At 36.9% G+C, this 15,538-nt stretch overlaps 1 protein-coding gene across 2 annotated transcripts in view; it reads left to right on the forward strand.

Moving 5' to 3' along the window:
• Positions 1–15,456, forward strand: part of si:ch211-243j20.2 (uridine-cytidine kinase-like 1) — a 28,235-nt gene extending 12,779 nt beyond the window's left edge. The window contains exons 5-15 of one of the 2 annotated variants that reach the window (XM_041975121.1): positions 211–282; positions 4,359–4,548; positions 4,830–4,891; positions 7,269–7,285; positions 10,927–11,025; positions 11,219–11,312; positions 11,428–11,490; positions 11,675–11,797; positions 11,890–11,997; positions 12,143–12,299; positions 13,544–15,456. In XM_041975121.1, the coding sequence (XP_041831055.1) occupies positions 211–282; positions 4,359–4,548; positions 4,830–4,891; positions 7,269–7,285; positions 10,927–11,025; positions 11,219–11,312; positions 11,428–11,490; positions 11,675–11,797; positions 11,890–11,997; positions 12,143–12,299; positions 13,544–13,620 (1,062 nt within the window). In that variant the 3' untranslated portion in view covers positions 13,621–15,456. Of the gene's footprint in view, positions 1–210; positions 283–4,358; positions 4,549–4,829; positions 4,892–7,268; positions 7,286–9,513; positions 9,534–10,926; positions 11,026–11,218; positions 11,313–11,427; positions 11,491–11,674; positions 11,798–11,889; positions 11,998–12,142; positions 12,300–13,543 lie in introns of both variants that reach the window. The other variant, XM_041975120.1, reaches the window with a different exon arrangement.
• Positions 15,457–15,538: the final 82 nt, after the last annotated feature.

The following is a 15,538-nucleotide window of genomic DNA, read 5'->3' on the forward strand; positions in this document are numbered from 1 at the left end:
ATTCATTTATTTCTTAATAATAATTCTAATAGCATTTATAAGCAGTCCGTCTTTTCAAATATGGTTATGTTGAGGTATTCTGAGATCATAACGTCTATGTTTACGCTTTAACTGAAGTAAGAAGCAGCATCTTTACCAGTACTATGTGATTAATGTGATTACTCTTCTCAACTAGTGATTTTTGCCTTTTAATTTGTTCCTTCCTGACAGAAAACGGTGTACGGTGCTAATGTGGTCATCTTTGAGGGCATCTTGGCCTTTGCCAACAAGGAGCTGCTAAAGGTATGAATAATCTTTTATTATTTATTCTTTTATTCTTTGCTGTCTTATTATAGAAGTTTTGACATTTTGGTTGCTCGGTTAACACATCAGGCAGTAAATGCATCACTTATCTGTCTGATCAGATGTGAGAAGTTTCAGCACAAGCTTAATGGGACTTATCTGTACATGCACATAGCTGGCACTGCTGATCATTGCTTGTATTTGCAGTTTATTACATATCAAATATTACTCAGTCAGTGATGCATAAGTATTGACTAATGGAAAAGTAAACTGACTCCTAGTTTATTGTGCTTATTCATTTATTTGTTTAATTTATTTTGTGCCATGAGCTTTCAGTATTAAATTGATAATTAACTTTTATAGGGTTGTGGATAATTATGACCATTGAGTAGTTTAGCAATTCACATTAGAGGAAGCGTCAATAAACAGTGTGGCGTTAACAGTAATGAGCAGATTATAATTTGATTGTTAAATTATTTGTTTGGCACATACGGTTCTTCATTTGGACTGGACCGCTTCCAAGCACGACATAAACCTGCAAGCAAACTTGACTGCTTTGTTTTTTTTGCACAATATAAAAACATATAAATCACACATCACATCCTCACCGCCGCCTTCCTTAAATTAGACTGTATTTGTTGGGCTGCTGCTCTCAGGCTTTGGTTGTGAGACACACACATCAATTCTGTGTACATCCTGATTAACATCTGTGGCAGCTGGTTTACCTCCAGGGGAACAGCGATAAACCAGAAGTTGTCTGTCACAGCTGCTACCCTGCAGATAGGTGATTTTTGGACCGAGGGGTAAATTGCTAATTAATTAAAATGTGACGTTTAGCCTCTAAGAGCTGCTATTTTACACCCAAAACTGTCCGCATGTGAGAAGGACTTAATGAACTGATGGATCTTTTTTTTTATATATATATAAAGATAACTTTTGAGGGCAAGAAGGAATCCAAAACAATATAAGGAGGATGTTCTTTGTGGCAAATAAGTCTTAGTGCTATGCATCATTCTTTCCTTCCTCATGGCATTTGTGTGCGCTGGACCGTGGTGATAGGGCGGGCATCCCTCCCCTGAGACCCATCTGTGTTGCTGATTACCCTCTGATTCAGTGTATTACAGCCATTGTCTGTGGAGATTAATTGTATTTTGTATTCATTCTTGTAACTGAAGTCAATTGTAGCTGCAGATTTGTTTTGCTAATAAAGGGCTCTGTCTTGAGAAGGAACCGAATATATAAATATAAGTGTATATGGTGTTGTGCTTCGCCAATATGATGGAAAATACGGAGCCAGATTTTCATCCAACATCCATCTTTTTTACTGAGTTGGTTTTCAAAAAATTTGGATTTGCAATTTGTTTGTGATTTACTCCCACACTTATGGTCACTAACAGTTATGGCGACATAATGGAATCACTGATGCAAGCAGGGTTCAGCCCTAGAGATAGGCTGGGGGGACATACATCTGGAGGGGGGCAGGAGAGGAGCTGCTGCTCCTCTGTATCAAAGGGAGTCAGCTGATTAAGGTATCTAATTAGGATGCATCCTGGTTCCCTTTTAGAGGCTTTTTAGGCAAGTCTAAGTGGGAGGAGACACTAGAACAGACCCAGAATTGCTAAAGTGATTATAAATATACAATATACGTATGTATGTATATCCCTACTGGCCTGGGAACACCTCTGGGTCCCCCAGGAGGACCTGGAAATAGATAGATCTCCAGAACTTTTCTAATTTGAAATTGTAATTATTAAACTTCATATATAAATGAAAGATGTCTGATCCCTTTTAGATTGGATAATGGGAGTAGGTTAGAGGCGGTCCAAACTCAAATGATTTCAAGAAAGCTTTTACAGTAGTTGAACAAAATGTAACATTAAATGTGCAGTAAAATCATCAATCATAAACTTTAACTTGGTGTAGGCTGCAAGCGCGCATTATACTCTGTTACTGCGTCAAAGTAGTCATTCATGAGCTGATTGCAAGGCATTTCCACACCTATTCCCTTCCACCAGTACCACTATCATATAATTATAACAATTAGTACATATATCATAATTTTGTTTACCAATAATTTACATTAATCAACAAATACTATTAAATTAACATAATATAATTAGCCAAAATGGTGATATTTAGTAGGTTATTGGTTCACGTTTCTTGTCAGATGAGTATATATTTAATTAAAAAGTTTAAATTGTGGTCTTTGCTGGAGAAGGCTAGAAAATGATCTAAAGCTGTAGCCTTGTTCTTTAACCGATGGGGAAGAATCCACTCTTCATTCACTTCTTGCAGGCTGACAGTCATGCTTAACCAGCAACAGCTTTTGGTGGGTCAGTTTTTTTTTTCTTAAGATTTGGAGCAAACTGAATCCACTTGCTTGTCGTGTACCTGAGTTATATCTGTCCCTCAGCCATCATCCTTGAGTAAATCCCTCATAAACCTTTTGTACTTTTAGAGTGGTCAGCAGTTTTTTTTTTTTTTTATCTACCAGGTTTCTTCGTCTCTTTGATGCATGTTTGTTGTGATGTAAGATCTTTTTTTTTTCCCCCCATCTTTTTGTTGAGAGTTCAGTTTAATGGATGGATCTGAGTTGATGGAAAACCTGAATTTCCCTTTGGTGACAATGATAACTGATGTTTCTGCGAATCCTACAACACATCATGAAAAATATCAAGCCATCAAAACATTTTCATCCTTCTTAACTGTCAGTGTAGCACAGCAACACAGGATTGGCTTTTTAAACTAAAAGATTAACCCTGAGCAGTGTCTCCTCCTCCGTGTTTCTTCTACCTTTTAATATATTACCATTTTAAACTCTCCAGGCTTTCTGTTTTTAATTTTTCTGATCATCAGTAAAGAAAAGAAATCAGCATTAATAAGATGATGTCAGCATCTGTTGTATCCCTACTGAGATTAAATATTCTAACAGTATTAAGACTAGGATATAGTTTTTCTCCAAGGCAGATTTTTTTTTATTGTTAGTTCCACAGAGAAATGCAGCTTGTGGGGTTTGGCTGGGTTGTGGAAGGAAAAGGTGGAAGCTCAGCTCTTGACAGGTGGAACAGTTCATAATTCACAAAAAAAAAACTTGAACAAAACTACAAGAATATCCTTTGGAACCATGGACAATTCCTTGTCCAACACTATATCCTTAGCTGTAGGTCTCTAGTACCTGCTTCTCTTCCAGACCCAAGCTGCAAAATGAATTTCACACCAGGAGCTTCCACCCCAGCTTTCTACTAAAAGCCCCTCTGGGAAGACAAACATGCATTAATTGACATTGACTTTATAGTAAATAATTACTATAACACAAAACATGGATGAACACATAAACTCAATAAAATGAGTACAAACTTTGAAATATTTAAATAGGCTTCATATATAGGTCCTTCAAAAATAATCTGTTGCATAAAAAGGGACACCCCTGAGAAGTATCTGCACATGGTATATGCCATGCCACCTGCTCAGTAAAAGCAGTTGGACTCTTAGCATTCTGGTTTAAATACCCGATGGGGGAACTGTTATGAAAAGGATGAAAGGAACAGGCATGTAGTAACTCCAATCATTTTATCTTTATCTCTAATATCATTACTTTAAACAGTGTCATTATAATATGGTAAATTGCTGGTATACACCACATATCATGAGTTAGCTGGTAGCTAACTTTGGCTTGTCACACAGTGGCATCTGAAATGGTGCACAGTTCCAGAAACACAACACAACTTTAGTTACACAGTCCAATAAGTTGGCTAGATGGAAAAATAAAATAGAAACGCATACTCATTTAGCTGTGTTCAAACTACTGACATGTGTTTTCAGTATATTTTACCTATATGATGGGCTCATCTGTACTTTAATTCAATTTAATCATAAAAATCAAGCTTGTCTGTGTTTCAGGAAAAATATATTCTAAAGCACTCTGGTTTTGATTTTATTTCACTTGCAGGTAAGAAATATACATGACTGTTCTAAGTAAAAACACTCACAAGAGTTTTTAGCAATGACCTTTTATGCATTATGATAAAATTGGACATGCTTGGACTAATTCTCGCTTTTTTTGTCCTTTTTGCCAGCTTTTGGACATGAAGGTGTTTGTAGATACAGATTCAGACATCCGCCTGATACGGAGGCTGAAGAGGGACATCTCACAACGTGGACGGGACATCAGCGGCATTATCAAGCAGTACAATAAATTTGTAAAACCAGCATTCGAACAGTACATTGAGCCCACAGTGCAGGTTGCTGACATCGTGGTTCCCAGAGGTCAGTCGTAAAACAAAAGACATAAAACAGAAATGCTTCTCAAAATGTAAACACTTTACATGGTGTTTGATGCAGCTGGCTCCAGTATAACCAGTACACACATTTCTGAAGCTGCTTTGCACCGAGACATCAGAAAATTACAATTTTGGTGTCTTAGATGTCTTTATAAGTGAGTTGCTGTTATTACGGGTAAAAATCAAGCATGAAATTAAAAATTAAAATAAAATTAATTGTCAAATTGGTTTCTAGCCATGTGTGCCTCAAATTTCTTTTTCTTGTAGGTGGAGAGAACTTTGTAGCTTTGGATTTGATTGTTCAGCATGTCCACAGCCAGCTGGAGAAGGTAAGGATTCCCAATAACTCCTCAACTTATTTGTCTTGGTGTTTTTTTTTTTTTCTTTTCAATGACTCAACTAAAAGTTTAGCTTATCTTTAGTTATTTCAACACTTCTTTGTGTGCTTTCTTTTTCCCTTTACTGAAAAGTGCTGCCTCAGCCATAAGTTCTGATATGAGAATTGTTTCTTACTTTCCTTAATCTGCACTTCCTACCACAGTAGCCAGAAATATCCTGATGAATGTAAGAAATGACACCTGGAACTTTACCTTGAGCCGCGTAGATTACATTGATCGGCTGTGAATGCATCATAATGCATGCTTTAAAATGATGATGTTACCTAAAGTAGGAAAAACAAGCCCTTTGAACACTGTTTTCCAGCAAGCCTCTGTTGATTTTAAGTGGCATAGGTGTGGGCTACTTGTAGAAGCTATGCTGGTGTGGACCAATGTGAACATGGCTAGTTGGACAAACAGGGTCAGTTTTTCTGGATTTACCACTAACATATGGATAAGTAGACTTGCAAAACAAGGTTGTGCAAACAGCCAACAGACCTTTCATCAGCTTAGTGTCAGGTAGATAACGAGGGCACATGCATCACAAGCTGCTGTCACTCACACTGGACATACAAAAGTGGAACAAATTCTTAAGATCAGCTATGAACAACTATTTATTTATTTATGTCATTAGGCCATTAGAGATTAAATCATGAACATAAAATGTAAATTAATAATTTATAGTCCTAAAAACTTTATTGGTGCTTGTTAGATTTCCAGCAGTTTTACTACTAAAGCCAGGGTGTCCAGCTGCAGTCCTCCAGAGCCACAGTGCTGCAGGGTTTAGATGTTTCCCCGCTAATGAAATGGCTCTTCTCAACAGCTTGTTAAGTTCTGGCCAAGCATGTAGACACAATAATCTGATTCAGGTGTGTCGCAGCAGGAAACATTAAAATCCTGCATGGACAGCAGCCCTCGAGGACCAACTTTATACACCCCTATACCAACCAAATTCTATCATCACAGCGTGATTAACTCACTCAGAAATTTGTGTCCTAACTAATATACATTAATTTCAAAGACGTTATGTGTTTTATGTTTTTTTTTTTTTTCATGATAATAACTTAATTAGTGCATTAGAAAGGGTTAATGAAAGCTGTGAAATTTATTAAATTAATCCAATTAATTAAAAACCAAGAAATGAATACAGCCAACAGAATTTCTCCCAGTCTCTCTTTTATCCTTCCTCACTCCAGTTTTCCCATTGAGACATAGGTTTTTAGTAGTTACTGAGATTAATGACCCTTTAAGGACAGGAGAGGTGTCCTCCATCTCTCTTCACCCCGTTTTACTGTCATCTACTTACTAAATGGCCTATGACTAACTACAATCTTTTCCACCTTTAACATATTCACTCATGGCCAACAGCAGAACACATCTGTCACACTCACATGCAGCAGTATGCAGCCTGGATGAGGGGAGACTGGCATGATGCAGACCTGTTTTATCTCATTCACCCATACGTCCAAATTATTTGCTCTGCTTGAATATAACTTCATACTTTTTGTTTATTTTTAAGATGAGTGCATGCTTTTTTTGTTACTAAAAGATTGAATTCCACTGATGTGTAAACAGAGGTTGGACACGAGAAAGAGTTAATTCTGCATTACTACAATAATCCATTTATTTAATTGTTTTAAAGCAGTGTAAGCAATGAAGGATCTTATTTTAAAAACAAAAGCAACATATCAAGCTCTTTTAGTTGCTGGTATTTCATTTTAGAAAAAATGTGTTTCTAATTTTTTATTTTTTTTATTTTTTCACATCTAAAAAATGATGAGTTTTAATATTTAACCAGAAATGGCTGTAAAATGTAGCCTAACTCCTGCAGTTAAAAATCAACAAGAACTGCATCCTCCACTAACGCCTACAGCTGATCTAACATCTAATTTAAATAATAGCCCATCATTACAATAACCTTATTTAAGGTTGTAGGAGTCTTATCTCACAAACGTCTGTGAACTTGCATGAAATATTTGTTTTTACATGTTGTTCAGTGAAATAAATTGATTATATTGTACTAAAATTCAAAATATGATAGTATTGGTCTTTTTGTTCGTCCAGATGTGAAATTAAAGTTCATGCTTGAGATGTTTGAGTTTATTTTAACAGACAAACATTTATTTTTGCTTTAAATGTTTGATTTGCTTTTGGGGTTTTCATGTTGCAGATTGCACTTCTTCCTGAAGTAGCTTATCTGATGTTTTGTTTTTCTAATGTTTCTCACCGTTTTCACACACTTTATTGGGTGTGTGTGTGTGTGTGTGTTTGTCTCCTTGTACGTGCACGACCCCTCCTTGCCTGGCTGAATGCTGTGTAACCATTCCAGCGTGAGATCACTGTGAGGTATGACTGTTAGTCATTTATTTTTTTATTACTTCCCTCTTCTGCTCCCTCCTTGTGTTTTGTACTTTGTGCCTTTTTTTCAGTCTGACTTCATTTTAAAATTGAAAACAAAACTAACAGCTGTATTGTTTTTGGTCTAATTCTTTTCTTTAACTCACTAAACCACTATCGGTGCTCATTATGTCAATTTTACTCAACCTATCATAAAGATGGACGTAGCCACGGAAACGGTGTCATAGTCTGCAGTACCATAGACGGCCAGTAGGGGCTGAGTCAAAAGCCTCTCTTTCATCATGCTCCAGTTAAAAATCTTTTCTCGTTTCAATAAACTTGCTCTGTGGTCATGATGTTTGCTAAATTGGGCTCCTTTTAAACAATTGGCTTGTCATTTTAAAAATGGTTCTGTTACATATCAGGTCTTAAAAGCAGGATTTGAGGTTTTAAAAAAAACAATGACTGATGTTACTGTGGTTACGTTCACTTTATTATTATAGTCTGGCTCAGTTCTGAAGTGTGTTTGTGTCAATAATTGATCAAACTGAGACACATCTTATTCCACTAAAAATATATAACTCTTAAAAATATAAAACCTGAAATGTCTCAGAACTGCTTCAGGTCATTAACCACTGAAAAGACTGACCTCCTTTAAAGGGGTGGGCTGCTTAAAAGTCACTTTTGCTGCGTACACAAGTACTTTGTCTAAGTGGTTGCACATGTGACATTGTTGGTTAAAATACTGGCCTTCACACATAAAACAGACAACTCTTTGTCCCTTTTTAAATCCCTTCTGAAACCCACTTGTTTTCTTTGGCTTTTAACACTAACTGAGGTGTTGCTTCTAAGTCTTTTTATGATTTTATATGGTTTTTTTGGTCAATGATTCAGACTTTGATAACACTCCGTGTTAGTTTTAAGAAGAGACTAAAACCAAGCATTTACTTAAAATGTCTCTAGAATATCGCTCAGTTTGTATTGTGGGTATACCATACATATGTAGTTTTAGGATCATTTACCAGAATTTTAGGGAGTTTAAAGTTTTAAGTTCTCTGTTGCTTTCATGAGCTCTTAAAGACCCTTGACTTAAACAGACTTTCTCATTCAGTATGCAACAAATGCACACAGAATGAAATTTATCATTTATATGGTGCAAGCCTAAAGGTGACCTGTGGAGTTATTTGTTGTGCAAAAATTTGTTCACGTAATATTTAAAAAGGTAGGAAGAGTGCACAGAATGGGGGAAAACAAAACATGGTATCCAGTGTAAGAAACCATCTGGGTCATGTTGACACTTATCTACAGTGTAGGACTGTAAGTAATTTAAGTAATTTGAAATTTGTTGGGTATTTATGAAACAGCCAAGTGACCGGTCCAGATGTGATCGAGCAAATAAGCATTAATATGTTGATTTAATACCAGTATTTTATGATTTTATTTATCTATATCTTGATCCTAATTTTCTATTTATTTTACATTTCCCTGAGTAAGGTAAAAGACTTAAAGCTGCAAAAAGCAATGCAAATTTTTTTTTAAATTTACAAAAATTTAAACAAATGGGCTGAACTGGTTTCCTTCAGCCATGTTCACACATAGCCACACCAACATATAACCAGGCTAGCATGTTAGAACATGCAGCTCCAAATATTCATGGTAGCTGATGCAATTTAAAGCACAGGTAGCAGGCGAAAGATCAGCTGCTCTGCACTTTGCTGTGAATAAACACTTAATAACATATAAAGAGAGCTGCTTACTTTTTTTCATAAATTGGTTGAATGTTGGCAGAAAATCCACTAAACTTGAGTTACTGTGTGCAGCCAAATCACAGCATAAGTATGGGTGACTTAATCTGATTTGGTTCCGCTGCGTGAATCTGTAAATCCTTTACTAACGCTGACATCGGTTCATATAATAATTTGTTAAATGTGCAGGAACTGCTCTGAGGTGTGAGTACTCTTTGCAAAGGGAAATAAAGGAGCATAAAGTGAAGTCACTTATGGGATGAATTGAACTGAACGTGCTGCTTCTCAGCGTGAAACTAGGACGTACCTGTTCAGTGTTGCAAAGCGGCGATGTGTCAGAGCCGATTCACTGCTAATTCTGTTCCTTCTCTTCCTTTCTCCTTTATTTTTCCTTGTCCTTTGTTATTTCTCTTCTTGTATTTCTTTCTGGCTCTTTCTTTCCCCTACTTTAATCACTTAAATGTCATCAAATGAACACGTCACCTTCTTCAGAGGAAGCTCCGCTGGGATATGTGAGGCCCGCCTTGTGCATCTTTCTCATTGCTGTAGTTTGAGAAGTGCAGGCCTTATTTAAAAAAAAAACAAATAAACAAAACTTAAACACAGCATGTTTTAACTGTAGTTCAGTCAGCGTGTTTGTTTCTCAATTTTATGCCTCCAAAACCAGATTTGATGACATATTTTAAAGGTTTTGGCTGACGTACTTTCCACTAACCTGCAGTTCTGTGTGTGGAAACAAAAGCATGCCTTTGTTTCTTTTAGAGGCTGAGCATGCCCCAAAGAAAAAAGCTATTGATTAAGATCGTGTTTGTTTTAGCATTGTAAGCATGCATTTAACTGGATTTGCAAACTACAGGGATCACAATGCTTGTATTTTATTCTGTGGGCTGCAGAAGGTGCCACTTACTATAAGATTTAATTCCATTAATACATTGTCATCCCCCTCCTAATCTACTGGTAATAACCCCACCTGAAGGAGTTTGGTATAAAAGCCTGACAGTTGAAGCATTAACACCTTGGCCAAGAAGTTAAAGAGAAATTACTATGAGTTGTACTTGTGTGTATTTGTATAAATCCTCGTATAAATAAGTCAGTAATATGACATATTTTACTGTCCGTTCTTAATTAAGACAAAAAAAAATTTAAATGCTCTTATCCTTTTTAAACTAGCACCTGTTCAGTCCAACAACCTCCCAGAAACATCTTCTCTATAACACAAGAAAAAACCATCACACTTCCTGCAGCTGGAGGAGTTTTATTTATCTGACCTCACCTTTCTGCACCCTGGTGGGGGGACGACAACGTGTTCACTGTGTTTACATGTGAAACTAGTTACAAACTAACCCAAAACTTACATCTTTGTCATAAAATTATCAATCAGAATATTACAGGCAACTAATTTGCTACAAACATCTTAAAGTTTTCCATGCATCAACCACAGATGTGCTGCGCTTGTGCAGATATTTATGGACCCAGAATCGCTGGAAATATTTTAGGATTGTGCTGCTTGTGCAAAAACTGCTATAACTAGAAGCACACTGAGCGCAGACCTCCGACCTCCACCAAGATTTAAAAAGGGTAGACTCAGACTTTAGACACCTGGTAATAACCCCCCCCCCCCCCCCCCCAAAAAAAATCATCAAAACAGCTGAGTATGATTATCTGATTAAAATAAAGACACAATGACTTCAATGGGCTGCAAGTTAAAGAATGTTAAGTATCTAAAGACTTTATCCTAAGTTTAAAAATTGTTCCTGTATTTAAAAGGAAAATGAGAAGTTAATTTAATATGATCATTATTTAACTAACAAATGTGTGATAATGTGTGGTTGAAGTTTTTTAGCTGAAGGAAGTTTTGATGTAGAAAAGTCGGCCACTTTGTTTATATGAATGTGTTTAACACAGATCGGCTCTGGCCTCGGCTCACCAGGGTCAGCCTTTACCCAAAACCCTCAGCGTGCTGGAGAGCACGCCGCAGGTCCGCGGCATGCACACCATCATCAGGTCAGAACTCAATCAAACACACTTTTTTGCAAAGGAAATCCTTCTCAGATTCAGCTGTATTGATCTGTTCTCTGCTCAAACACATCCACCATGTAAGAACAGAAGTGAGTTTTCCTGTATTTTAGTCTTTGGTGTAATTGTTTTTAACAGGACACAGTTATTGTAATCCTCTTTATTGCTGCTCTGTGTGTAGGAACAAGGAGACAAACCGAGATGAGTTTATCTTCTACTCCAAGAGATTAATGAGGCTACTGATCGAACACGCTCTCTCCTTCCTGCCTCTCAAGGTGAGTTTGCTGTGTGAAGATTAACCAACCTCAGTCCGACTACTGATGCTTCTTATTGCAACAGATTCAGTGGAAATTTTATTTTTTTTTCCTTTTCATCCTTCTATTTGTCTAGCCCATATCTGTTGAAACGCCTCAGGGTGGAGTGTATGAGGGAAAGAGGTTGAGTGGTAAAAGAGTAAGTTTGTTAAGTTTATTCTGATGCATCTTTGAAGCCTTTTAGCCTCCGAAAATATCTCTCTAACACTTTTTTACTGTGTTTATCCAAACTGGAAATTTATTTGTCCTATCCCTTTTCTCCTATAAATTTTAAATAAATGTGGAGAAAATACAGAAACAAAACCTAATTGTTCCTTTTTTAGATCACAGGAGTTTCTATCCTGAGAGCTGGAGAGACCATGGAGCAGGCTCTGATGGCTGTATGTAAAGACATCCGACTTGGAAAGATCCTCATTCAGACCAACCACGACACAGGAGAACCGGAGGTTTGGGCATTTTAAGTTCTGCACTTATTATTTCCTCTGAAGCTGGATCAGATAATCAGAGCATCTCCATGGGTTTTATGTCCTACCTTCAGCTTCACTACCTTCGTCTTCCTAAAGACATCAGTGAAGACTACGTCATCCTGATGGACAGCACGGTCTCCACTGGAGCGGCTGCTCTCATGGCTGTCAGAGTTCTGCTGGTGGGTCAGCTAGACTGAACCAATCAGTCGCTGTGTTTTACAATAAACATGTATCACACTAAGAATAAACACTTAAAATAGTTGGAACAAAAAGTTTTTTTTCTAGACTTTAACTGAGTATTTTCTTCATTTTTGTTTTGTGAAGGACCACGATGTACCCGAGGATAAAATCTTCCTGTTGTCCCTGCTGATGGCTGAGATGGGCGTCCACTCTGTGGCCTACGCTTTCCCTAAAGTCCGCATCATCACCACCGCTGTGGACAAGGAGGTCAACGACCAGTTCCACATCATACCAGGCATTGGTGAGGAGACGGTGTTCCCCTCAACTGAATCTGCTGTTACCAGAGAGGTTTAGCACAAGTCTGATCCTTATCCAGAAAAATTAGGTTTCACTACTTTTTACAAGGAAAGAATGTGTTGAGTTATAAGTTGTGTACATGCCTACTTGGTCATTATAAGACTGTAACTACAAAACTACACATTTATCCTCAGACTTGCGATGCAGTCATGGATCTTCCCCCACATAACTGTGACTGTTTTAAAAGATGAAATCAAGTTAAAAGTTGATTTATCTTATATCTAGGAAACAAGGTGCAGGTCTCTTAATGGAAAAAAAATTGATAAATTAAGCTGTTATAATAAAAACATTTTTTATTGCAATGATTTTAAACCCAAAAGTGTTAAAATAAATGGCCTTTCTTAGCATTGTTAAATAATTTAAATTAATAAATCTGTTGTTTCAACAAGAAAAAGCTTTCTGTCTCAGAGTTGAAAGAGAAACATTTAACAGTGTCTTATCTTATCCCTCCTCGAGGGCCCCTGTCCTGAAGGTTTCAGTGTTTCCTACTTCAACACACCTGACTCAAATTAAATAGATCCAACTGCTTTTTAGGTTTTGCACAATGACTCGTTAATTTGAGTCAGGTGGTTTTGGAGCAGAGACACATCAAAAACCTGCAGGATTGTGGCCCTTGAGGACCGGAGCTGGACACATTGTGGCCCTTGAGGACCGGAGCTGGACACCCCTGACGTAGAGTTATTTTCAGGGTTAAGTGCAGACTGGCCTTTTGTGCAGTTTTCAAAGTTCCTTACTTCCCAGTTTGAGTCTAATTCTGATGCCAAAAAGGAAACAAAAATCTCAAAAAAACAAAGATGAAAAAATTAAATTTCTCTTTCCTGACTGATGTTGCAATAATGTTTTGTTATTATCCTGTACTGAATAAATTTAGTCCAGTTAATTTATTTCTGCAGTCTTGGACTCCTCTTAAATTATCTGACGCTCATCAGAGTTTGATAATTACTGACACCTAGTGGCCAGCTGGGAGATGGCAATAACCTAAAATGCCACCAACACACTGTCTAGTGTTGCCAGGTCTTAAAATGGGTTGAATCAGATCTATGAAAATGAATCTGCCCTTATCGACCACTAAATGACAAAGACAGGAACATATATACATATCCCAAATAAAACCCAAACACCCTCTGAACTGTATTCTTGTTCTACTTGTGAATGCTGAAGTAGAAATCAGTTTTTCTTCTTTCTTAGGTAATTTTGGAGATCGTTACTTTGGTACCGACGCTCCGTCGGATTGGTGTGAAAGCGATGAAGGGATGGACTTCTGAGGAGATGAAGAAGAGGAGGGTTTGTTACAAAAGCACTGAGCCATGAAAAGTCTAAGAACTTCTTGCCTCATCTGCTCTACTCCATCGACGTCCTCCCGACCACTGAGGTGATGCTGCATAAACTGCTTCCCATTCAGACCAGTAGAGTGAGCTTTACTGATGCTTCAACTGCTTCAGCTCGTGTAAATGGGGCCAAAGTTCGGAGCGTTGCCTGTTCTGCAGGATGTCTTTTGGTTGTGAAACTTTTTTGACTTCGACTGGCTTCCAGAAGACCATTTCAGTTACAACTCATGTTACTCCTGTTACTTTATAAAACGGTGAATTCGTGGTTTTAAGGAAATGTTGCCAGGGGTGTTTTTGTGCCGAGATAAAACTTGAGAGAAGATATTTAATTCACGTACTGTTCTTTTACTGGAAAGACCTTCAACTCTGCAGGTGTCTTCCAGGATTTTGCACAGTAAGTTTCTTTAGGTCAAATATTACCAATAAATCATTTGATATTGATTCAGAAAAAGTTTGCTGGCCAGATTAAATACATTTATTTTAGTGTTTAATCAGTCGGTGTTAATCTAATTTGTTGTTTTGCACTAAGATGTTACCTAGAAAGAAAGCAGCATTTCATCATTTAATATAATTACCTATAACGAGTGTTTGGTTTTAGGTAATAGACCGCATCTAGTTAGCAGTGTACTGTGATGTTTTGTTTTGAAGCTTTGCAGCGCAGCAGAAGCTGCAGCTGCCTGTACTGTAAACTTGTTTTCTCAGGCAACTTTCACCAAAAGGGACAACAGAGACCTTTACTTGAAGAAGAAGACCACTGACCATTGATAACATCAAAGACTTGCTCTATTTTCGTCTGTTTATTTGCCTTTTTCTTTCTTTTTTTTAAATAATTGCCTTTGATTTTACTGTGTGCAGTTCCCATGGCAATAACTTTAAAGTGATTTATTTTATTTTTGTTTTAGAAGAAAGTATCTGTAACGGAGCTTTGAGTCAGAATATACTAAGCAAATACTTTAAATTGCTTTGCCTTTCAAAGTACGTATTCAAAGTGTCTTCATAAGACAGTCAAATTAAATGTTGACTATAAATTTTGTTGTGTAAAATAAATTTTGTGTAAAATCTCAGTAGCATTTTATTTGTTAACTCATCTAATTTGGAAACTGGCCTTGTTGGGCCTATACTTGCTGCTGTGTTGTCCTTTTTTGTTTTTATTTATTTATTGTGTTGTTTACAGGGGATTTGCATATTCAGTTTTTTACATAAATTCAGCTCATGCAATGGATATACTTTATTTTTTCCTTTTGAAACATTTTGCAGACATTTCATACACATTTTAAAAATGGGCCTTACTAAATGAATAGCTTAACTTGTCAAATATGGGTTTAGTAAGCATAAAAAAAGAGTTTCCTTTCCAGGTGCTCTGCTCTAGGTTCTTGTTACTTTACCTGCTTGTAGATTTAACCTCTGCATGTTACTGTGCTCCAGCCAGTTATTTATGGAGAATAGTCCACAGTAACACCACTGTTTACATTCAGCTGTCATATGTTTATGGAAACTTTAAAAGACATCACATATGTCTAATTAAAAGCAGAATTCAACTTTGTGAAAGCTAACAACCTGACAAACTTTTCAAAAAACAGTGATCCTAATATGTACCTCTACAGACTGGTTAAAATAAACTAATAAGAGAAATGGCAGGATTCTGTTTAGGTGCTGTGGTAGGCTGTGCTGTTGTAAATTAAAAGTTATATGTGCTGTAATGAATATAAATTGGTTTTGTTTTTGTAAGTGCTGTCTGTACAGAATAAAAGAATTTATATATACTTGAAAAAACACAACTTTGTTTGAAACTTATTTTGCTGTGTACCGGGGTTGTCCACTAGAGGGCAGCAGAGGGGGCATTGTATTGTTTACA

Source organism: Melanotaenia boesemani, chromosome 22 (genome assembly GCF_017639745.1).
Source record: "Melanotaenia boesemani isolate fMelBoe1 chromosome 22, fMelBoe1.pri, whole genome shotgun sequence".
Lineage (NCBI taxonomy): Eukaryota > Metazoa > Chordata > Actinopteri > Atheriniformes > Melanotaeniidae > Melanotaenia > Melanotaenia boesemani.